Below are 25,302 nucleotides of genomic sequence, written 5' to 3' on the forward strand. Positions count from 1 at the left end.
TGCTTTATTTATTTATTTATTTATTTGCTGCATTTGTACCCCACATTTTCCCACCTATTTGCAGGCTCAATGTGGCTTACATTAAATTGCAAAATATAGAACAGGAAAAGTTCTCTACGATGACGAATCACAGAAGGCAAAAGTAGAGACTAATAGACGATTCACCACTGGAGACGTGAGTCCAACAGTCTTTATTATATCAAAGATAACGACCCGACACAGGCCGTGTTTCGACGCTAAAAAAGCGTCTGCATCAGGGGTCAATAAATACACCAAGTAGTGAATGGAAAATCACATAGCACTAAACAGAAAATGCTGGACACAAACTATCAGAGCAAAAGTTATAAGATTCTTATAACTTTTGCTCTGATAGTTTGTGTCCAGCATTTTCTGTTTAGTGCTACGTGATTAGTGAGTTGACAACACACATACAAGTAGGACTCCTCATTTTGCATTCACTACTTGGTGTATTTATTGACCCCTGATGCAGACGCTTTTTTAGCGTCGAAACACGGCCTGTGTCGGGTCGTTATCTTTGATATAATAAAGACTGTTGGACTCACGTCTCCAGTGGTGAATCGTCTATTAGTCTCTACTTTTTACATTAAATTGCAAAAGGTATAATCATAAATAGAGTAAGGGTTTGGTCTAATTTAATATATTACTGTGTAAGAAATTAGGTAAATAGGTCAGTAGAATGATTCTCTGTGTCCAGGGCACTAGCTCTCCCTCTTTCTTTCTCCCTGCAGCAGAGGGCACGGGACTCTGCTGGGCTGTCTTTGTTTCTTCTTCTTCTTTCTCTGCACACCTCCATCTTTAGCCACCAGAGCACCTGGCTCTGCTCCCCCCCCCCCCCCTTCTCAGACAGCCCTAGTCCAAGGTTTCTTTCTTCCTCTGAACAAACACCCTATCCTTTCTTTCTCCATCCCTCTAAACACACACCCCAAGACAGCTTGTACCCTTTTTCCTGTACTAAGTGCTGTGAGCCAATACATGTATGCAAATATAATATACTTTATATATCCAAATCCGTGTGGATTGCGTATTCTTTGGGAACCCACTGCCTCTGTGAAGTGGACCCCGGGACCAACCCTAGACAACAATAGCTGACGTTTTGGAGTAGAGTGGAGGAGTGGCCTAGTGGTTAGGGTGGTGGACTTTGGTCCTGGGGAACTGAGGAACTGAGTTTGATTCCCACTTCAGGCACAGGCAGCTCCTTGTGACTCTGGGCAAGTCACTTAACCCTCCATTGCCCCATGTAAGCCGCATTGAGCCTGCCATGAGTGGGAAAGCGGGGGGTAGAAATGTAACAAAAATAAAATAGATACTATTGGAGATTCTACATGGAATGTTGCTATTCCACTAGCAACATTCCATGTAGAAGGCTGTGCAGGCTTCTGTTTCTGTGAGTCAGACTCACAGAAGCAGAAGCCTGCGCAGCCACATTGGTGATCTGCAAGGGCCGATTTCTACATGGAATGTTGCTAGTGGAGGAGTAGCCTAGTGGTTAGGGTGGTAGACTTTGGTCCTGAGGAACTGAGTTCAATTCCCACTTCAGGCACAGGCAGCTCCTTGTGACTCTGGGCAAGTCACTTAACCCTCCATTGCCCCATGTAAGCCGCATTGAACCTGCCATGAGTGGGAAAGCGCGGGGTACAAATGTAACTAAAATTAAAAAAAAATTTGTATAACACAAAATAAAACAGGTAAAATATAATGACCAATAGTGATAACATGATTAACATAATCAAATTAGAAGGGATCAGCATTAGTTGGTTTAGATGTTGAATGGAATCAAGTCATTAAAGGCAAAATTGATAAAGTATGACTCTACACAAGAATTGAGATCTTCCAAGGATTGCCTTCTTCAACCCTTAAGGGGATAATTTTATAAAAGTTTTTTTTTGTTGTTGTGTCTTCTAAAAATTACCACCACATACAAGTAAGTGTTATGACAAGTATATGAAACAGCTGTATATGTGTTTGGGGAAGGAGAGTGCAAGCAGAGCCGGGGTCGCTTTACTCATACTACCCCTCTCCTCAAGTCGCTTCACTGGCTCCCTATCCATTTTCGCATCCTGTTCAAACTTCTTCTACTAACCTATAAATGTACTCACTCTGCTGCTCCCCAGTATCTCTCCACACTCGTCCTTCCCTACACCCCTTCCCGTGCACTCCGCTCCATGGATAAATCCTTCTTATCTGTTCCCTTCTCCACTACTGCCAACTCCAGACTTCGCGCCTTCTGTCTCGCTGCACCCTAAGCCTGGAATAAACTTCCTGAGCCCCTACGTCTTGCCCCATCCTTGGCCACCTTTAAATCTAGACTGAAAGCCCACCTCTTTAACATTGCTTTTGACTCGTAACCACTTGTAACCACTCGCCTCCACCTACCCTCCTCTCTTCCTTCCCGTTCACATTAATTGATTTGATTTGCTTACTTTATTTATTTTTTGTCTATTAGATTGTAAGCTCTTTGAGCAGGGACTGTCTTTCTTCTATGTTTGTGCAGCGCTGCGTACGCCTTGTAGCGCTATAGAAATGCTAAATAGTAGTAGTAAATATGCTTATATTTTTATTTATTTGTTACATTTCTATCCCACATTTTCCCACCTATTTGTAGGCTCAATGTGGCTTACATAGTACCGGAGAGGCCTTTGCAGGCTCCGGTGTGAACAAATACAGGGTGATGTTGTGGTAAGATCAAGTTCATGTGGCACCGAAATGAAGGCGAGATAAGGACGGAAGGAAGTCAGCAGCAGGAGCATAACGCTGCCAGTTAATGCCTTCAAACCCGAGTCCCTGAAGAAATGATTTTGAAACCCACGGCGTCTTTTAGGGGGAGGCTATTGGATATTCTCTTGTCACGACTCAACAAGATGGAGCACTCATGAATTACAAGATAAATGCATGTGAATTCATTGACTATATTGTTAGCAGCATTGGCTATTGGTTACACTTATATCACATTTAATAGAGGGTGAATTAAGGATTAGTATCACCTGAACCAGCACAAAATATATATAAAAAGAATTACCCGATAAATGAAGTGCTGAACCACCAGGCAGTGATATTATCACTTGCAGCAGTGAGTGGAAATTCTGAGGGTATTCTCAAAATTTTTTGAATACACATTAGTGGCGTAGGAAGGGGGGGCGGTGGGGCGGTGCGCCCCGGGTACACGCCGCTGGGGGGGTGTCGGCTCCGCTGGTTCCCTGCTCCCTCTGCCCCGGAACAGGTTACTTCCTGTTCCGGGGCAGAGAGAGCAAGGAACCAGCGGAGCCGACGCAGCTCCCAGCGACGTGCACTCGGGGGTGGATCGGCCCTCTCGCCTGCCCCTCGCTTCCTAATTGAAGTAAGAATGCGCTCCGGGGGGAGGGTGCGCGTCGAGGGGGGGTGCCGTGCTGAACCCGGGGGGGGGGGGTGCGCAGCGGCGACCTGCCCCGGGTGTCAGCCGCCCTCGCTACAGCACTCATACACATTAACACTCCTTTGGTAGCCCACGCCGTGAATTTTTGTTTGACTGATTTTTTTTTTTAATTTTGTTAACTTTTTGTCCTGGTTTGGATATTTGTTATATTTATATACCAGAGACTGAAGGAATTTTTTGTATTACTACTCTGTCACCAAGCATGAGAGCTCTGAAACAGTGTATGCTAAAAAAAAGAGCCCACATCAGCCTCTCTTCCTCCACATCCGAGTCTGAAGATGAAAACAGGTCTAGCATTAGTGGATGCAATCAAGGCATCCATCAAGGCAATCTTGTGTCCCGCCCTCGCGGAAGTTATGTCAGATGAGGGCGGGAAACAGGGAGGGAAGGAGGCCCGAAGGGAGGTGATCTGCTGCCCTGCTGCCTGCAGCGCTTCCACACAGAGGTGAGCGGCGCTGTGATTTCAATGCAGGGGGCCCGGCCCGGTGGCAGACGGTCGACGACGGAGGGCGGGTGGGACTGCGACGCCGGACCCGGGGAATTTTGTCCCCCCTGCCCCCCCCCCCTCTCGGCGGCTATGTTAAGTACACCACTTTGCACAGGCCTATTTTGGTTCCCAGGAATGCAGTTTATATGTGACTATTAAATGAAAAAAAAGAAAGCAAACTGATGTACCAGAAGAACCTTCTTTAGGGAGATTTACAAGTTATCAATAGAAATCAAACAAAATAAAACATGGAAAAGAAAATAAGATGATACCTTTTTTATTGGACATAACTTAATACATTTCTTGATTAGCTTTCAAAGGTTGCCCTTCTTCCTCAGATCGGAAATAAGCAAATGAGGTAGCAGATAGTATATATGAGAGAAACATCAAAGCATTACTTTGACTGTCTGACAGAGTGGGAGGAGGGGGGTGGGTCGGAGGTATGCATGGGGACATCAAAGCATTTCATTGATATTCTAACAGGATGGGTGTTGGTAGGTGAGAGGAGGGTAATAAACAGAGAAATAAACAGAGAAATACAGCTTTATGGTTTACTAGTAAAAGAAGCCCGTTTCAGAGCAAATGAAATGGGCGCTAGCAAGGTTTTCGTAGCCAACACCCCCTTCCTCCCTCCCTCCCTGGCCAACCCCTTCGTTGTTCTGGCCTTGCTCCGCCCCCGTCATGATGTTAGACGCGAGGGCGGGACCCGGAGCGATTTTCCACACACACCCCCCGCCTCCCTGCCTCCCTCCCTCCCAACCCCTTTGTTGTTCTGCCATTGCTCCGCTCTCGAGGGCGGGGCCCGGAGCGATTTCCCACCCCCCGCCTTCCTGCCTCCCTCCCTGCCAACCCCTTCATTGTTCTGCCATTGCTCCGCCCTCGAGGGCGGGGCCCGGAGCGATTTCCCATCCACCCCCGTCTCCCTGCCTCCCTCCCTGCCAACCCCTTCGTTGTTCTGCCATTGCTCTGCCCTCGAAGGCGGGGCCCGGAGTGATTTTGGTGGCTTCACCACCACGAACCTTCGAACCTTTATGAAGGAAGTCAGAGCTTGGCTTCACTGACGTCAGTGTCCTCAGAACGTTGAGGGTGAGTTTTATTATAGTAGATAATGGGTTAGAAAACCCAGATCCTTATTAAGTCCTGTTTGTTGGGTGTCAAAATATTCAATCATTCTTATTTCAAAGGTCTTACGTTCCTGTATTTACAAGGAATCAGTTTTTAGGTTAGGAAGATAGCACACTGGATGAGGACTAACCAAAATTAAGAATAATATCTGAATAGGTCGCTGTTTAAAATGAATGACCAACCCTACCTCTGTACTTGAAGAATGGAGGAGTCCTCTAGAGGTTAGAGCAGTGGGTGGGGCAGGGGGAGGAACCAGAGATATAAATCCAGCTTTTCCCACTAATGTTCTTGTGACCTTGAGCGAGGGAATTTATGTTGTATTGCCTCAAGTATCAACTTAGATCATAAGACCCTACTATACTAGAATTAAGTAGAGGAGTATGGTAGTCGTGTTAGTCCACTCTTAAGGTTATCAATAGAAATCAAACAAAAGAAAACATGGAAAAGAAAATAAGATGATACCTTTTTTATTGGACATAACTTAATACATTTCTTGATTAGCTTTCGAAGGTTGCCCTTCCTCCTCAGATCGGAAATAAGCAAATGTGCTAGCTGACAGTGTATATAAGTGAAAACATTCAAGCATTACTATGACAGTAAAATAGATACCATTGGAGATTCTACATGGAATGTTGCTACTATTGGAGATTCTACATGGAATGTTGCTATTCCACTAGCAACATTCCATGTAGAAGGCTGCGCAGGCTTCTGTTTCTGTGAGTCTGACGTCCTGCACGTACGTGCAGGACGTCAGACTCACAGAAGCAGAAGCCTGTGCGGCCACATTGGTGATCTGCAAGGGCCGACTTCTACATGGAATGTTGCTAGTGGAATAGCAACATTCCATGTAGAATCTATAGAAATCAAACAAAATAAAACATGGAAAAGAAAATAAGATGATACCTTTTTTTATTGGACATAACTTAATACATTTCTTGATTAGCTTTCGAAGGTTGCCCTTCTTCCTCAGATCGGAAATACACTGTCAGCTAGCACATTTGCTTATTTCCGATCTGAGGAAGAAGGGCAACCTTCGAAAGCTAATCAAGAAATGTATTAAGTTATGTCCAATAAAAAAGGTATCATCTTATTTTCTTTTCCATGTTTTATTTTGTTTGATTTCTATTGATATACTAGAATTGAAATTTCCCCTTTACAGGTTTGAAAAAGAGAATGCATTAATCTAAAATTCCTCCTCTCTGAATTTATCCCTGCTGAAACATTTCTTGGGTCATTTGGGGGGGGGGGGAGGGACAGGGGGAGGAGAAGGCAAGAGACTCATTTCTGTGACATCTTCGTTAAAACAGGAACTATTCCATTACAATTGAAACCTGTGTTAAAACGTATTTGCCTTGGAAGCACTTCACTCAATTTCTGGTGCGAGCCTCAGCCTGGAAGAAATCTTATTTAGCTAATGAACGTCTTCCAAAAGGACTGAGCTCGGTGTTAACAGATGAAAACAATGAACATGATCATTTCCACAAATCCCCTTCTTTCATCAGCCGAGATGTGGGCAATTGCCCAAGTCAATCTGTCACTGAGCTGTGTGTAAATATTGCCATATGCCATCTGAGTGCTGGCAATACGTTCTTCACCTTGTTCAGCACTACCGGACTCCAGATGCATAATCCTACTGACGGGGACTTTGGGGAAATTTCTAAGAATCATTCCGACAACAGTAAACAGCAATTAATAAAATCTGGAAAGTCAGGACTGTTTGTTTAAATATTGTTTCATTCCGATAAAAACCCATATGTCACTTGGCAACACGGAAAATAATTGTCATGGAATAGATTACAAAGCAAGGTTGGAGATCAGATTAGGAGAAACTAATGTTCTGGTATTTAGTGCACGAGTTTTGCACTTACCGCTTGTTAAGGTTTCAACCGACGGTCGGTAAGGGGCCCTTTTACAAAGCAGCAGTAAGCCCAAAGCAGGCTTACTGCATAGCCGCCGAGAGAGGGGGGGCAGGGGAGGACAAAATTCCCCGGGCCCGGGCCTCCAAGGGGGGCCCGGCGCTGCAGTCCCACCCGCCCTCCGTCGTCGACCGTCTGCCACCGGGCCGGGCCCCCTGCATTGAAATCACAGCGCCTGTCACCTCCATGTGAAAGCGCTGCAGGTAGCAGGGCAGCAGATCGCCTCCCTTTGGGCCTCCTTCCCTCCCTGTGTCCCGCCCTCGTCTGACATAACTTACGCGAGGGCGGGACACAAGGAGGGAAGGAGGGCCGAAGGGAGGCGATCTGCTGCCCTGCTGCCTGCAGAGCTTTCACACGGAGGTGAGAGGCGCTTTGATTTCAATGCAGGGGTCCAGGCCAGGTGGCGGACGGAAGGGGGGGAGCAGCAGCGGTGACCTCGGGGGGGGGGCAGCGGGGGCGACCTTGCCCCGGGCCCGGTCCTGTCTCTCGGCGGCCCTGGCTTACTGTGCGCCAATCTGGAGCTACCACCAGCCCATGTGGGTGCCAGTGGTATTTCCAGCCCCAGCATGCACCATTTCCCGTAATAGGGAAAAAAGGCCCTTATTTTTTAGCACGCAATTACCTGGTGGTAATCGGGTAGTGCCACACGGTACCCAGTTACCACAGGTTAGCACAGGAGCCCTTATCACCAATTCAATGAGTAGAATTAAGTGAAATCTTGCCACATGGCCATGGGTTGTTTTGGCCTTTTTACCCACTGCGGTAAAAAGAGCCTCAGCGCACGGCAAAAACAGCCCCACCGCTAGCGCAGGGCCCTTTTTACCGCAGCTTCGTAAAAGGATCTTTAAGTGCAAAAGCTTAACATTCAGTTAACATTCAACAGTGGGAAATGGGCAGGAGGTGATTCAATTCATTTAGAATACTTTTTAAAAAAAATATTCCATTCTGTTTTAGTGCACGCTACTGTCAACATGCACTAAAACTGTGCTGTGCCATCAAATCAAGAGAGAGATCCTCAGGCCTGTTTTCAAAAATCCCAGCTTACCCTTTCTACCCCACCTCCAGTTTTCCCAGACCTTCACAGCTTACCTTTCCAAAGGAAGTAGTAGTAATAACCAGCCACGCCTGCCCAACCAATGCTGCATTCAAAATGGCCACAATCCATGGTTCAGATGGAGCCATTTTGGAATACATCACCAGTGAAGGAAAAAGTTGGTGCACACTTCTGCCACAATTAGACCCAAAAGATAGCATATAAGTTGAGTAGAGGTCTGGGAAATGGGTGGGGAAAACAAGCCCATGAGATACATGGCGGGAGATTCCTGGGGGAGGGCCAGAGCTGGCTCCTTCTGCTTAGTGGAAATGAAAAAAACAAAATTCAGGCTCGTGCTTACTAAGCTGCATTAACTGTTTCACTCAGGAATTACCACACTCTAATAGGGTATTTCTATAAATTAGGCACTAACATTTACATGTACATTATGCAAGTAAATGTTTAGAATACCAGGACATACGTACATATATGCCAATATTCTACCTAAGTGAAAAATGTAGGCAGATAAAAACCATCCAGCTTATTTTCGAAAGTGATCGCCAGCCATTTCCCGACATAAATCGGGAGATGGCCGGTGATTTCGGAAAAGCGGCGAAATCGGTATAATGGAAAGTTGCTTTTTTGACAGCATCGCCGCTTTCCCGTCGCTTTGCCAGCGAAAGTTCAAGGGGGCGTGTCAGTAGATTAGCAAAGGCGGGACATGGGCGGGCATGGGCGTGGCCACCAGATGGCTGGCTTTCGCCGATAATGGGAAAAAAAAAGCGGCGTTAAGCAGTATTTCGCCGGCTTTACTTTGTCCTTTTATTTTCACGACCAAGCCTCAAAAAGGTGCCCAAACTGACCAGATGACCACTGGAGGGAATGGGGGATGACCTCCCCATACTCTCCCAGTGGTCACCAACCCCCTTCCAAACTAAAAAAAATAAAACTAAAAACCTTTTTTGCCAGCCTGTATGCCAGCCTCAAATGCCGTACCCACCTCCATGACAGCAGAATGTGTTGTATCCTCCGACAGCCTTTCCCTGGTTGCGATGTGGCTCTCGGGTGAGTGTGACACCTTTTCTGTTAGGTGCCCTGCAGAGTCACATTACCAATGCATTGTGTTGGGTGTAGGGTACTGGGCTCTACTCCCATGGTGCTTTTCCCCCCTGCCAACCAGGTCAGAGTGTGCCCTGTTTTGTTTCCTGTTGTAGTCCATGTGGTAGTGGCCATTTTTGTAAGCCAGTTTTAGTTCCCTTTCCTGTATTACCCACGTTAGAGAACGTAGTTCTTACCTTGAATGGTGCCGAAAGAGGGCATTGTACACCATTGTGCCAGCTCTGACCTAATGCTAATCTTAGTACCAGGGGACTCTTTGCCAGTGGGGCACAACCTCTGATCTTCAGTTAACTGTGAGTAAAGGTGCTTATTTCAAGAAAGGACTTTTTCAGAGAGATTAGTCTTCAGGTGTGAACTGGTGTGCCAAAGTTATACAGCAGCCATAAGTCCTAGAGGCTGTATCCAGGTCCCTGGAGCAATTTTAGTGGGTGCAGTACATTTGTGGGTAGTGGGTTTGGGGGGTTTGGGGGGCTCAGCTCCCAAAGTAAGGGAGCTATGCACGAGGGAGCTTTTCTGAAGTCCACTGCAGTGACCCCTAGGGTGGCTGGTTGGTGTCCTGGCATGTCAGGGGGGCCAGTGCACTAAAAATGCTGGCTCCTCCCACGGCCAAATGCCTTGGATTTGGCCGGGGTTTGAGATGGCTGACATAACTTTCCATTATCGCTGAAAAACGAAGCCGGCCATCTCAAACCCCGGCCAAATCCAAGGCATTTGGCTGGCCGGAACCGTATTGTCGAACCAAAAGATGGCCGGCCATCTTTTTTGAAAATACGGGTCTGGCCAGCTGTTTGCGGCGCCGCCAAAATACATCGCCGGCCATGTATTTTGCCGGCGCCGTTCGATTATGCCCCTCTATATGGCCTATCAATGCCACCTATTCTTCCAATCACTCCCTTAGAGATCCTATGTACTTCTCCCAAGCTCTGTTGAATTCAGATACTGTTTTCATCTCCACCATTTCCATCGGGAGGCCATTCCATGAATTTAACACCCTTTCCATGAAGAAGTATTTCCTTAGGTTATTTCTGAGTCTATCCCCTTTAACCTCCATCCTACGCCCCCTCATTCCAGAGCTTCCTTTCAATTGAAAGAGACTCGCCTCCTGTGCAATTATGCCACATAGATATTTAAATATCTCCGTCATATCTCCCCTCTCCCACCTTTCTTCCAAAAAATACATACTGAGATCTTTAAGTCTGTCCCCATACACTTTATGATGAAGACCACTGACCCTTATAGTAGCTACCCTCTGGACCAGCTCCATCCTGTTTTTATCTTTTTGGAGGTGCAGTCTCCAGAATTATACACAATATTCCAAATGAGGTCTCTCCAGAGTCTTATACAGGGGCATCATCACCTCCTTTTTTCCTACTAGCCATTCCTCTCTCTGTGCGCCCACACATCCTTCTAGCTTTTATCATTGCCTTTTCTACCTGTTTGGTTACCTTAATATCATCAGCTATGATCATACCCAAGTCCCGCTTCTCTTTCGCACACAAAAGTACTTCACCCCCTAAACTGTACTGTTCCCTTGGGGTTTTGCAGCTCAAATGCATGACCCTGCATTTTTTAACATTATATTTACGCTGTCTAATTCCAGACCATTTCTCTAGCCTCGCTAAGTCCTTCTTCATGTTATCCACACCCAGGGCCACTGAGAGACTGGGCTGGGCCCGGGGCAAGGCCACCCCTGGGCCCCCCCCCCGAGGTCATCGTCGTCATCGCCGCCACCCCCCTCCGTCCACCACCGGGCCGGGCCCCTCTGAATTCAAATCATAGCGCCTCACCTCAACCTCGTTCCATGTGAAAAAAGTGCAGTAGCAGCAGTCTGCAGATCACCTCCCTTCAGGCCTTCCCTCCCTGTGTCCCGCCCTCACGCAAGTTACGTCAGACGAGGGCGGGACACAGGGAGGGAAAGCCCGAAGAGAGGCGATCTGCAGACTGCCGCTGCTGCGCTTCTTTCACACGGAGCGAGGTTGAGGTGAGGCGCTATGATTTGAATTCAGGGGGGTCCGGCCCAGGGGCAGGTGGAGGGGACTGTGGCGCCGGGCCCGGGGAATTTTGTCCCCCCTGCCCCCCCCCCCTCTCGGCGGCCCTGTCCACACCTTTAGGGATGCTTCAGTTTAGGCAACCTGAGAATGCACGGTGAAAGTCAATTCTGTAATGGCATCCAGGCACACAGATTCCATTTCCTATTCAGAAGCAGAGTGTCTAGTGTTATTAAGTTTAGGCACGATCCTCGATTCTAAATTGACTATTTATTTATTTATTCATGCATTCTTCTATCCGTTTTTCAAAACCAGGTTTCGGTTCATGGTTTACAAATTAGAAAGCAGAAAGGACATCGGTAGCTAATTAAGAGCCCTGTTTACTAAGGTAGGGTTTTTAGCTCGCCTACACTTAGTGCACACGCTAACCATGTAGGCGCCTATTGGGATATTGTAGGCACATACACGATTAACGCGCGTACATGCTTAACGCACATTAAAAACGTTAACTTGCCTATAACACTGCTTTGTAAACAGGGCCCTTAGTTGTCAAATTTTTTAAGGAGGTAGGTTTTCAGTTCTTTTCTTTTCAGTTCTGCCATTACGGCATAATGTAAGCCACATTGAGCCTGCAAAAAGGTAGGAAAATGTGGGATACAAATGCAGCAAATAAATAAATAAACTGAAGATAATTGGTGATGCTTCTTGTGATCTTTGGTATTGAGTTCCACCATTTGGAACCTAGTTAACTAAATCCAGCCATGTAGATAGACTTGTAAATTATGTTTCTGCAGTTGGCTGAACTATGCAGGCTCAAGTTTTGAAGACTGTTCAAGCTTCATTTTACCAGCTTCGTGTCCTTAGTAAGATTAAACCTATGCTTTCATGAGATGATTTTCCAGTGGTAGCACAGAGTTTAGTATTGTCTAAGATAGACTACTGCAATTCTTTATATGCAGGAATTTCTGCTGTACATTGTAAGGCTGCTGCGAGACTGATTTTAGGACAGGCATAATTTGAACATATTACCCCAGTTTTAATATCTCTGCATTGGCTTCTGATTTATTTTAGAATCAGATTTATATTGCTGACTCTTGGTTTTAAAGCTGTCTCTGAATTGACTCCATTTTATTTAATGTGAGTTCTTTAATTTATTGCCCTTCTGGATTGCTTTGCAGTCTGAGGGGCACTGACAGTTATCTGTTGCAAGTTATTCTAAGACAAATTATACAGTCCAACTAAAATGTGAGAAATAGTAAACCCAATAAAAATCAACAGGGTTTAACTGAAAAATATATAGAATGGAAAACAAAGAATCATAAAAATCAAATGGAAGAAAAAGACCTCAATTATTTATTTCTGCTTAAATCAACGGTTTCATGTTCATCTCTCCTTAAAAAAAACACCACACCAAAAAAATTTAAGCCAAAAGGAAATAAGCAATCACTTATCTATTTTATACTCCCAACAGAACGCATTTCGCCCAGCACATGGGCTTCTTCGGGGATTTCTGTTCAATTTCCTAATTTTTTTTTCATATAACAGGAACAGTGGCTTATGTTTGAATTCCAGCGTTGCAGTAACTTTGATAGTTTTTCTAATTCCACTATATCTTTTTTGAGGATAAGTGTTTTAAGTTCAAATTTTCATTTCCTTAAAACCCATAGTCAATGGGTATAAACACTATCAAAGTTACAGAGAAGGGCAATGAAAATGATAAAGGGGATGGGACGACTTCCCTATAAGGAAAGGCTGAAGCGGCTAGGGCTCTTCAACTTGGAGAAAAGAAGGCTGAGGGGAGATAAGATAGAGGTCTATAAAATAATGAGTGGAGTGGAACGGGTAGATGTGAATCTCTTGTTTACTCTTTCCAAAAATACTAGGACTAGGGGGGCGATGCAAAAGCATTATAACATCCTCATTTTTGTTTTCCATTCCTTTCTTAATAATATCTAACATTCTATTTGCTTTCTTAGCCACTGCCACACACTGAGTAGAGGGTGTCAACGTATCATCAACGATGACGCCTAGATCCCTTTCCTGGTCGGTCTCTCCTAATGTGGAGCCTTGTATGACGTAGCTATAATTCGGGTTCTTTTTTCCCACATGCATCACCTTGCACTTACTCACATTAAATGTCATCTGCCGTCTAGCCACCCAGTCTCCCAGTCTCGTAAATTCCTCTTGTAATTTTTCACAATCCTCTTGCAATTTAACAACTTTAAATAACTTTGTGTCGTCAGCAAGTTTACTTACCTCACTAGTTACTCCCATCTCTAGGTAATTTATAAATATGTTAAAAAGCAGCGGTCCCAGCACAGACCCCTGAGGAACTCCACTATCTACCCTTCTCCATTAAGTATACTGACCATTTAACCCTAATATGTTTAGGTTTATAACCCTGACAAACCTTTAAAAAAAGGCCCCTTTTTTATCTTCATTAAAATGAAAGGAATGAAATAGGAAATGTTAAAAAAACATTTACTGTTTCCAATGAAAGCAGCTCCTTATTAAAAATATAGAGGGCACTTTTAAAGGAAATCAAACAAAATAAAACATGGAAAAGAAAATAAGATACCTTTTTTATTGGATATAACTTAATACATTTCTTGATTAGCTTTCGAAGGTTGCCCTTCTTCGTCAGATCGGAAATAAGCAAATGTTGGTAGATGACAGTATATATGGGTGAAACATCAAAGCATTTCAGTGACGGTCTCACAGGATGGGGGTGGATAGGTGAGAGACAGGAAGAGTTGGGTGGATGAGGGACAGGGAGATATGCATGGAGACAGGAGGGTGACAAAGCAGTACAATTTTTATGGTTTATAATGGGCTAGAAAACCCAGATCTTTGTTAAGTCCTGTCTGGTGGGTGTCAAAATATTTAATCATTCTGACTTCAAAGGTCTTACATTCCTGTATTGTTTTAAAGTTCCCTTTCAGGATTCTCACCATGAAATCACTGGTACAGTGTTCTGGTTTTGTAAAGTGCTGCCCCACACAGGTGACATCCTTATTGGTACTAGCATTTTTCATATGGTGTCTATGTAAATTAAATCTCTTCTTTAGCACCTGACTTGTTTCTCCAATGTAGCAGCCTTCGTTGCATTTTTTACACTGAATGATATATACCACATAAGGGCTTTTGAAAATCAGCTTGTTGATTATTTAAGAGCTACCAGCCATGTAGTAGTATATACTTGTCTCGGTTTATGGCATTTCAGTAGTTAATTAGCCTTTAGCCTACAAAATATCTGAACGTTAAAACATCATTTAATGACATGGTCCTGCACAGGAGCTACTTGCCTCTTTTGGCCTAGCATCGTCTTTCTACACCATAGAAATAGCAATTAATTTGTACTTGATTGACAGGCCAATTCAACCAAGCTAATTTCTTTTATGAACCCAACAGCAAACTCTAACTCAAATAACAGTATGGAAAATGCTTTTTCAAATACTTTCTTACAATAATACAATTAATACAATCTGATTAAAACAGCTGGCATATGCTTATCCTGGAACTTTAACCTTCCCATCCTGCCCTCCTCATCAGATCCATAATGACCCCCGACAGAATTTAATTACAGAGCCCCCGACAGACATGCAACAGCTTGAACAGGTCTTGAAGTCAGCGAACAGCTGAGAAAAGGGTACATTGAATAAATATGTGGCACAGTGTTTTTAAGTAGCTCTGTATTGATGTTAAAGAAGTCTGTTTTGGGGGGGGGGGGGACTCTGAGCTGTTAATTAGCAATTTAAAAAGTCAGAGTAGAACTGAGTTTTGTGAGATTATTCAGTTCAAGTTGAACTTCTAGTTCATGGAACTGTTGGTTTTATATTCAGATTAGTGCAGCGTATTTAATTACTGGTATATCTGTAACTATGAAAATGTACTTCAAAAGAAAATGAAATGTAACACAGGACTCCTTCAGAATTAGTTATTTATTCATTTCTACTTATTAACCACATCCCTGAGGAACGTTCCGTGCTATTTGCAATGCAAGACATAAAACGATTCCAATATAAACAGTATAAGCTAATTTTAAAATGACAACCCTTATTTATATTTTAACTGAAGGAGGGTCTAAAATTTCACATTTTCAAACCCTTCCTAGACTCCCCAAGATCAGACTTACCCCATAACTGCATTGCAAACTATTCTACCCCATTGGCACCAGGGGCGTAGCTACGTGGGGCCAAGGAGGCATGGGCCCCCACAGATTATGCCCTGGCCCCCTCTACATTTGACCCCCCCGCCCCGTCCCGCCCCGCATCATCAAGTACCTTGTTTGCTGGCGGGGGTCCCCAATCCCCGCCAGCCAAAGAGTCTTCTTCAGCGCCGGTCGACTCCAGCGCCTTCGTTGTGTGATCATCTGTTTCTGACGCCTTACGTCCTGCACCATGCATGTAGCCCCGTGCAGGACGTAAGGCGTCAGAAACAGCTGATCAGACAACGAACTTCGTTGAACAAAGGTGCTGGAGTCTACTTCGGCACTGAGGAAGACTCTTCAGCTGGCAGGGTTTGGGGACCCCAGCCAGCAAACAAGGTACCTGATGCGGCGGCAGGCCGGGCGGTGACGGCAGGGGAGGGTTGGTGGTGGGAGGAGGGGTTCAAGAAGGTTGTCGGCAGGGGGGACCAAAGTGGCAGCAGTGGCGGCGCGCGGGCGGGTGGGTGCGGGAGGGGGTCGGCAGCTAAACAGTGCCCCCCCCCACCTCGGGCTCTGGCCCCCCTCCCGGCGAGGTCTGGCTACACCCCTGCAACAATGGCACATGAGAAAGGGACTTCATCATCAAAGAAGCAAGCGCTTTGGGGTCCTTTTACTAAGCTGCGTAAGGTGCCTACGCACGCCAACTCGGAACTACTGCCCGGCTACCACATGGCCGGGGCGGGTAATTTCATTTTTTACGCGTGTCCACTACATGCACTGGAAAATTTCCAGCATGCGGCACTAACTGGTTGGTAATTGGCAGTATACACATGCTGACGAGTACTGCCTGGTTAACGCGTGAGACTTTACCGCTAATTCAATGGGTGGCGGTAAAGTCTCAGGTCCAAAATGGACACGCGCCAAGTTTTATTTTGCCGCACGTCCATTTTGGCCTCCCCCAAAAAAGGCCTTTTTTGCAGGTGTGTTGAAAAATGAACCTGCATGCGTCCAATACACGCGTCTACACCAGCGCAGGCCATTTTTCAGTGCACCTTAGTAAAAGGACCCCTTTGTCAGTAAACATCTGTTTACTTGACATGCTTTCTGAAAATGAAAACTTGGATTAACCTAGGTGGATTGTTATCCTGGTTAAACATATACTTACTGTTGGAAGCATATACTTTCAAAAGCCAGAGACACGGGGTAAGACTCTGGAAGTTAGCTAGATGTTTTCTTGTCAAAATCAACGTCACATCTATGACCTCAAGCTTTTCAGCTTTCAATCCAAATTTTCTATCTGCAAAGCAAAATAACGAGCAAAACAAAATACATCTTAGTCACAGCAGTATTTAGTACTTGATAGAAATCTCATTTATGGTTTTGCCCCAAGAAACGATGACGCTGGTACAACTATGCATATGCTTTATTTCATTATATTAATAAACATCTATAAATAAAATATATGACCTGATTTTCTCCTATTAGAAATAAAACTTGATAAATAGAGCCCACAGCATACAACTAAGTGCACTCTGGGCATAATTCTATAAAGTTATGCTCCTTAATTTATGCTCCTAAAATTACGAGCATAATCTATTTTGGAGCATAGAGTATGCTTGTAATTTATGAGCGTAAATTTAGGAGCATAATTTTTATAAAATAAAGCCCTCTGCAGCCTTTCTCAAAAATCATTCCTTATGCCCTATTTTTGTTGCACCAGAACTTAACCAGCAGAAATTGGGCAGTGCCGTGTGCTGCCTTGTTACAACTGGGTTAGCGTGGGAGCCCTTACAGTCATCTCAATGGGTGGGGGTGGTGGTAAGGGCTCCCCACCAGGGGCGTAGCTACATGGGGCCACGGGGGCATGGGCCCCTGTAGATTTGGCCCTGGCCCTCCCCCTGCCGCCAACCCCTTCGACCCCCCTCCCACCGCCAACCCTCCCCCGCCGCCGTCGGGTACCTTTACTGGCGGAGGTCCTCAACCCCCGCCAGCCAAAGTTCTCTTCTCCGGTGCAGCCGCGTTGCTGATCTGCAAGGGCAGGCTTCTGTTTCTGTGAGTCCCCAACCCCCGCAACGCGGCCACGCCAGAGAAGAGGACTTCGTCTGGTGGGGGTTGGGGACCCCCGCCAGCAAAGGTACCCGATGATGGCAAGGGAGGGCTGGCGGCGGCAGGAAGAGGGGGTCGAAAGGGTTGGTGCTGGGGGGGGGTCAAAGGTGGTGATGGCGGCGGGGAGGTCAAAAATGGTGGGGGGGGGGGTTAAAATGGTGGTGGTGGGGTCGGCGGCACCGGGAGGGGTTAAAATATACCCCCTCACCTCGGGCTCTGGACCCCCCTCCCGCCGAAGTATGGCTACGCCCCTGCTCCCCACCAAAATGGCCGTGCAGTAAAGTGTCCTTTTACAAAGGCACGCTAGCATTTTTAGTGTGCGCTAAATGCTAGAGATGCCCATAGAAATATATGGGTGTCTCTAACATTTAGCGAGTGCTTATTTTTAGCATGCGCTAAAAATGCTAGCGCGCCTTTATGTAAAAGGACCCCTAAGTGTTTCGCTTACTGCACAGCCATTTCTTTTCCTCTTTACCTGCTGCAATAAAATGGGGCCTCAGCACGCATCAAAAACATGCACTGATACTAGTGCATGCCCCCTTTTGCCGCAGCTTAGTAAAAGGGCCCCTTAGGCATCAAGCTATAGAATAGTCCCTATGTGCACTTAGATGTCTAACTACTGTTGTAACTCTGTTTTCGTACTTAACTTACATTTGAGTGCTAAAAGTTAAGTGCTTAATTGGTGCCTAGCTTTTGGCGTATTATATAGAATTAAAGGGTATCTGGATAACTGTAGGACAGGAAAAGTTGTCCAGATAACTTTCAGATAATAGACTGAGTATCATTACTCTCCGAATAGCAGCAGCACTCGCCACTTCATTCTTACATTCCACCCTACCTGCTGACTAGTGGCTCTGAATATACATACATAATTTAAGTGCCATGACCAGTGTTGATAAAACACCTACTTCAATAGACGTGGACAAGCCAGGGGTGTTCCTCTAAAATGCACACACACAGAGTTATAGAAATCAGAGTTATCCGATCAATCAATGACTATCTACCCTTCTGGAAATCACTAAAAACTCATCTGTTCAAGCAAGCCTACCCAAATGAGCCAGACTAATCCTACGAACCCATCTACCCATCATATATCGAGGAGAAAACGACATTGACCTAGACTATTTCTCCCACCAAATTTCCCTATGCTTATCCCATGTCCCATCCGCCTCCTCTACCCCTCCTCCAATGCTCACTTACCCTTGATCATACCTCTCCTACTCCCTTCACTTTTGCCCCTCTCTACCTACTTATTTCTTTTATTATTCTGCTATACTTAATTTATATTTCTTCATCATTACTCTGTAATCCCTATTACTATGTAAGCCGCATTGAACCTGCTTTGAGTGGGAAAGCGCGGGGTACAAATGTAATAAATAAATATCGTGCTAATAAATATTATCACCACAATGCTACTTCTTGCCATGTGTTTAGTTATAATGTTCGTTCTTTCAGCTCTGTGATAAAATAAAATCCTTCAAATGAAATTGTGATCGTGTTATTTATTCTTTACTTAGTTATTTTAAAAGATTAAAAAACTTAAAGTTAAAAAAAAGGTTTAAAATCATAATATCTGAGCGGAGTACAACTAAACATACAAAAATCAATAATAAAAGCAAAGAAAACATGTAAACATTTTTAAAATAAAAAATTGTTATGGCGAATTGAACAACAATGGATTTTCAGTCTGAATTCAGTGGAGCCACATAGGTTGAATAAGAACGTGGAATGGAATGCATTTTTATAAATCCCCCCCCCCCCCCCTTCACTTTTTTTAGTTTGCTCCTGTGAGCTGATTGGATGTTTAGTAGCTTGGCATCTACAAGTATCACAGCCATTTTGGTTGTAGAAATGTTGGTTGTAGAAATCCTACGAAGAAGATATTTTCTTCCTGATGCAGCGAATTAAACAAGCGAAACAAGGCACTCGTGTTGAAAAAGTTTTGGCTGGATAGGCAGTGCGCTGCTGAGTTAAAGACAGACGGAGAAGCCCTAGACTTGACGCTGGAAAGACTGTAGTGGGATTGTTTAGGGGTAATGCTGGCGGTTTTAAGGCAAGTATAAATAGCGCCGGTTAGTTGGTCTAATCCTATATAATAAAAAGCACCTCCAACATTCTGAAGCTGACTCCGTGGCACTGTGGCAGTGTAGGGTTCGTAAGTCTGTAGTTCAGCGTTTCATTGGCTCTCACTGTCCCCGCCCTCACGTCGAGGAAACGGAATGCTGCATAGTTGCCAAGCAAACAAACATGACGTCACAGGAACGAAGAACCAATCAGACAGAACGGAACTTGGAGGAGGGAAGTGGAGTGGATTGAATCTCTAACAAACAATCATATACAGGGAGGTACGAACATCAGTGGAGGCAAGTGCACGGAACGGAAGGGAAGACAAACATGTAATCACTTTGTCACTAACACACACACACACACACACTCACACTCAATCACTCTGTGTATCTCTCTCTTACACTGTCTGTAAAACACACTGTCACTCTCAGTCTCTCACATGGGCAACTGTATGTTGCATTCTCACGAGTAAGGAGCTCTTCTGATGTGATTGTTAAACTGATTGAAGGGCCTGAACAAGGAAAACTTTTACCACATTGTAACACAGTTTACACAAAAAATATTGTATATAAAGAAATCTTACGCATGTAAACAACAATTATATTCAGAATACAACCGTGGAAACATTAATGGCAGGAACTCATTACATCGCTAGCGCCCGTTTCATTGCGTTAAGAAACGGGCCTTTTTTACTAGTAGTTTGAATAATCTGCAGTATGTAAGTTAGATTTTTCAGCTTTTTTAGATATAAAGCTGTACGATCTTTGAGATAAGTATTTTTTGTGCTTTCACTCATTCTATTCTGTATTATTTATAAGTGGGATTTTTTTTTTGAACCAGTTATTTTTCTCCAATTTGTTGGAGGTTTTTTGTACTAGTTCTTTTTTTTCCCTCTAAAGAATCTATGATAATAATGGACTCGCAAGAATGATAGCAATGCGTGAGTACTTGGTGTATTGTTCCCTATCTGGAGATTTGAGGTTCAAGTTATTTAATTAAGTGTATATAAGGAGAGTGAATGAAGCACAATTTTCAAACTATCTTATTTTGGTCATTTCCAGTTTTGTAGTTTGTTATCCCATAGGGTACATTGTGGATAACAAATAGAAATGGCCATTACAATTAAAACAAAACTAAAAATCACAACTCAGCAATATATACAAGTCATATTAAGCCAGAAGTGCCACAGCAGAGAGAATATCTTCATAACAAAATACCCCCCAGCTGGCCGCCATAAAAAAGCATTAATCAAATACCGAAGTAATAGTGTTTTAGCCCCTTTTTAAATGATATTGTATCTGTCATCAGCATTAGCTCAATAGGAAGTCTCTTCCTCTCAGTGAGGTCTTTGTATCAACAACAAGCATTCTATGCAAAGACAGAATTGAAAGTAAATCCATGCTGTGCATTACATTCCAAATGGATGCTTTATAAATCCTCAGAACAGAGCTGAAGTAATATGGAGCATCATTTTGGAGGGTATTGTGAATCAATAATAAGACATTAAATTTAACTCTATAAAAAAAAAAACTGACAGCCAGTGTAACCAGCACAGATGAGGGAAAATATGCTGGAAGCACAAAGATCCAGTCAGCAGAAGAAATTCTGGATTGACTGCCAAGCTTAGATAGAAGATTGTTACAGACCCAAGTGTAATGAATTGCAGTAGTCCAATTTAGTCAACAGCATTATTCTAAAATCCTCAAGAGACAACATCAGCTTCAGACTTCTTAAAAAGGCAAAGTCTAAAAAAGGCAGAATGGATGACCACTAATGAGTGACTTCACAGAGAATGAAGAATTAAGAATAATCCCCAAGCTACATAGCTGTTGAAAGAGAGAGCAATATGGACTCCATGAAAGGAGTTGTTAGAGCAGACGTGAAGAGATGGTGAAAGGCTAAACAAAGTATTTTTAGTCTATTTTTAATATTTAGCATGAGTTTGTTGGGTAGCATCCAACAATGGTAGACTAACAGGCCTATAGTTTGTCCTCACTTGGATTCCAGGGCTCTGTCCTTTCCTGGTTCTCTTCCTACCTCTCCCTCCGTACTTTTAGTGTTCACTCTGGTGGATCCTCTTCTACTTCTATCCCTCTGCCTGTCGGCGTACCTCAGGGTTCTGTTCTTGGTCCCCTCCTCTTTTCTATCTACACTTCTTCCCTTGGTTCATTAATCTCATCCCATGGCTTTTCCTACCATCTCTATGCTGATGACTCCCAAATCTACCTTTCTACTCCTGATATCTCACCTTGCATCCAAACCAAAGTTTCAGCGTGCTTGTCTGACATTGCTGCCTGGATGTCTCAATGCCACCTGAAATTAAATATGACTAAAACCGAGCTTCTCATTTTCCCCCCCAAACCCACCTCCCCGCTCCCCCCGTTTTCTATTTCTGTTGATGGCTCTCTCATTCTCCCTGTCTCCTCAGCTCGAAACCTTGGGGTCATCTTTGACTCTTCTCTCTCCTTCTCTGCTCATATCCAGCAGACCGCCAAGACCTGTCGTTTCTTTCTTTACAACATCCGTAAAATCCGCCCCTTTCTTTCCGAGCACTCTACCAAAAACCCTCATCCACACCCTTGTCACCTCTCGTTTAGACTACTGCAATCTGCTTCTTGCTGGCCTCCCACTTAGTCACCTCTCCCCTCTCCAGTCGGTTCAAAACTCTGCTGCCCGTCTCATCTTCCGCCAGGGTCGCTTTACTCATACTACCCCTCTCCTCAAGACCCTTCACTGGCTCCCTATCCGTTTTCGCATCCTGTTCAAACTTCTTCTACTAACCTATAAATGTATTCACTCTGCTGCTCCCCAGTATCTCTCCACACTCGTCCTTCCCTACACCCCTTCCCGTGCACTCCGCTCCATGGATAAATCCTTCTTATCTGTTCCCTTCTCCACTACTGCCAACTCCAGACTTCGCGCCTTCTGTCTCGCTGCACCCTACGCCTGGAATAAACTTCCTGAGCCCCTACGTCTTGCCCCATCCTTGGCCACCTTTAAATCTAGACTGAAAGCCCACCTCTTTAACATTGCTTTTGACTCGTAACCATTCGCCTCCACCTACCCTCCTCTCTTCCTTCCCGTTCACATTAATTGATTTGATTTGCTTACTTTATTTATTTTTTGTCTATTAGATTGTAAGCTCTTTGAGCAGGGACTGTCTTTCTTCTATGTTTGTGCAGCGCTGCGTATGCCTTGTAGCGCTATAGAAATGCTAAATAGTAGTAGTAGTAGTAGTTTATCGCCTCTGATTTAGAGAAATCAAACAAAAGAAAAAATTGAATATCATCGGCATACAGTCAATACTGCACATTTAGGGTAGATTCAGTAAATGACACCCAAAGTTTGAGGCTTTGATGATCCATGCTAAGCTTGTATTCTGTAAAGGATGCTCTGCGTGGAACAGCCTTTACAGAATATTAGCATAGCATACATTTTGCGCTTAATTTTTAGGCGCAAGCATTTACACATGCAAAAGGCTGGTGTAAATGCTCATGCCCAACTGAACATATATGGCAATTCCAGCAACAAAATTACTCATGTATGATATCACTTAAATACATTTCAATCTCTTTTATGTAAATTTTTTACGGGCCTCAATGGCAACTCGTTTCACAGGGGCACACACTACCCATGACTTGCCTGCCTCCTCGTTGGTCCTTTATTATTCTCTTGGGGCTTCTTTTACAAACCCATGCTAGTGATTCCCGCGCGGCAAATGAGAGGAAGCCCATAGGAATTGAATGGGTTTCCTCTCATCTGCCACACTGGGAATCGGTAGCATGGCTTTGTAAAAGAAGCCCGTAATTATTCCTCCTAAAAACTTGCTCAAATGTGATAGCTTAGTTATAAAATGTAAATGTCACCACTAAGGCCCATGAAAAAATTACATAAAAGAGATTGAAATATATTTAAGTGATATCACACATGAATAATTTTGGTGCTGGGATTGTTATACATGGTTGTGTGGTTTCCCTGCACAATTTAATTTGGACCATTAATTGGATTTATCATGCCCAACTTATGGCAGTTAGGCGTACAAATGCAGGTATCCTATAATATCATACCTAATTTTTGGGACTTCCCCTGATCGCATGTGCTCCTCCCATGACCATGCCCCCCTTGGATTTATATGCTATGAAATGTAGACATCCATGTTACAGAATAGGGCATACGGCAGATCTGTAACTCCTAATTACTGCCAATTAAGTGCTTGTTAATACCAAGAATTGATTGTTAGCAACTAATTGGCTGATTAGTTGGTTCCATGTTAGGAGTAACGGACCAAGAAAGGGATCTAGGTGTCGTCGTTGATGATACTTTGAAACCTTCTGCTCAGTGTGCTACTGCAGCTAAGAAAGCAAATAGAATGTTAGGTATTATTAGGAAAGGAATGGAAAACAAAAATGAGGATGTTATAATGCCTTTGTATCGCTCCATGGTGCGACTGCACCTCGAATATTGTGTTCAATTCTGGTCGCCGCATCTCAAAAAAGATATAGTGGAATTAGAAAAGGTGCAGAGAAGGGCGACGAAAATGATAAAGGGGATGGGACGACTTCCCTATGAGCAAAGGCTGAAGCGGCTAGGGCTCTTCAGCTTGGAGAAAAGGTGGCTGAGGGGAGATATGATAGAGGTCTATAAAATAATGAGTGGAGTTGAACGGGTAGATGTGAAGCGTCTGTTCACACTTTCCAAAAATACTAGGACTAGGGGGCATGCAATGAAGCTACAATGTAGTAATTTTAAAATGAATCGGAGAAACTTTTTCTTCACTCAACGTGTAATTAAACTCTGGAATTCATTGCCAGAGAATGTTGAAAAAGGCGGTTAGTTTAGCGGAGTTTTAAAAAGGTTTGGACGGCTTCCTAAAGGAAAAGTCCATAGACCGTTATTAAATGGACTTGGGGAAAATCCACTATTTCTGGGATAAGCAGCATAAAATGTTTTGTACTTTTTTGGGATCTTGCCAGGTATTTGTGATCTGGATTGGCCACTGTTGGAAACAGGATGCTGGGCTTGATGGACCTTTGGTCTTTCCCAGTATGGCAATACTTATGTTTACAAGTTTACAAGTGAATCTTTGATTAGCGCCCAACTTTGGGCAACCCATACAGAATCTGGTGGTTAATTCACAGATTTTCTGGCAGGTCCTGGGAACCAAGTACAAGTTGGGGAGGTCCTGGGAGCCAAATACAGATTAAGCAAACGTTTTGTCAAGACTGAGGCTTGTGGAACTCCAGCCTTCAAGGATCTAACTGTACATTCGCTCAAATGTCAGTGATGTCAAATGAATCTAACCTATTGACTGATAACTGATGGTTAATGGTAACCAATGAGGAAGAAATGTGTAAGGAAATAAGAAAATGGGGAGAAAAATAATCTAAACCCTGTCTTATAAAATCTACACTAGAAAACAAGAGAGTCTCAGCACTGTGATAATAGTTCAAAAGAAAAAGGTGCCAATATTTAGGTGACAAGAATGTGCATAAATGATCAGAATATTGGTGTATTTTGGCTATGCACTATTTTATAACATGGCGCATAAATGCAATGGCGTGTAGTTTGCAGGTCAGCATGCACATGGGTAGAGCATGGACAGGGCACACAGTTACACATGTATAACTATAGAATATTATTATTTACGCACATGTTTTAGCAATCTAAGCGTGAGTGTTGACACAGTTGGTGTTAAGAGGTCGCACTTAAATTATGTGCTCATATTTATCTGTTAAACTAGAATTCTATAAATGAAAGTAGGTGACTACTTTCCTTTCAATAGCAGGTTCCACACAGTGACTTCTCGATACCTAGAAATAGATATCTCTTAATAGACCTTCCTTCCAGGTGCCTTCCTGAAACCAACTTGTTAGCAGTCCAAAAT

At 43.9% G+C, this 25,302-nt stretch overlaps 1 protein-coding gene across 1 annotated transcript in view; it reads right to left on the reverse strand.

Annotated features, from left to right (window-relative positions):
- Nucleotides 1-25,302, reverse strand: part of AGBL1 (ATP/GTP binding protein like 1) — a 1,046,841-nt gene that overhangs the window by 1,005,143 nt on the left and 16,396 nt on the right. Inside the window, exon 4 of the mRNA XM_030192481.1 lies at nt 16,411-16,542. Coding sequence (XP_030048341.1) covers nt 16,411-16,542 — 132 coding nt within the window. The remainder of the gene's footprint in view (nt 1-16,410; nt 16,543-25,302) is intronic.

The sequence above is a fragment of the Microcaecilia unicolor genome, chromosome 1 (genome assembly GCF_901765095.1).
Source record: "Microcaecilia unicolor chromosome 1, aMicUni1.1, whole genome shotgun sequence".
Taxonomy (NCBI): Eukaryota; Metazoa; Chordata; class Amphibia; order Gymnophiona; family Siphonopidae; genus Microcaecilia; species Microcaecilia unicolor.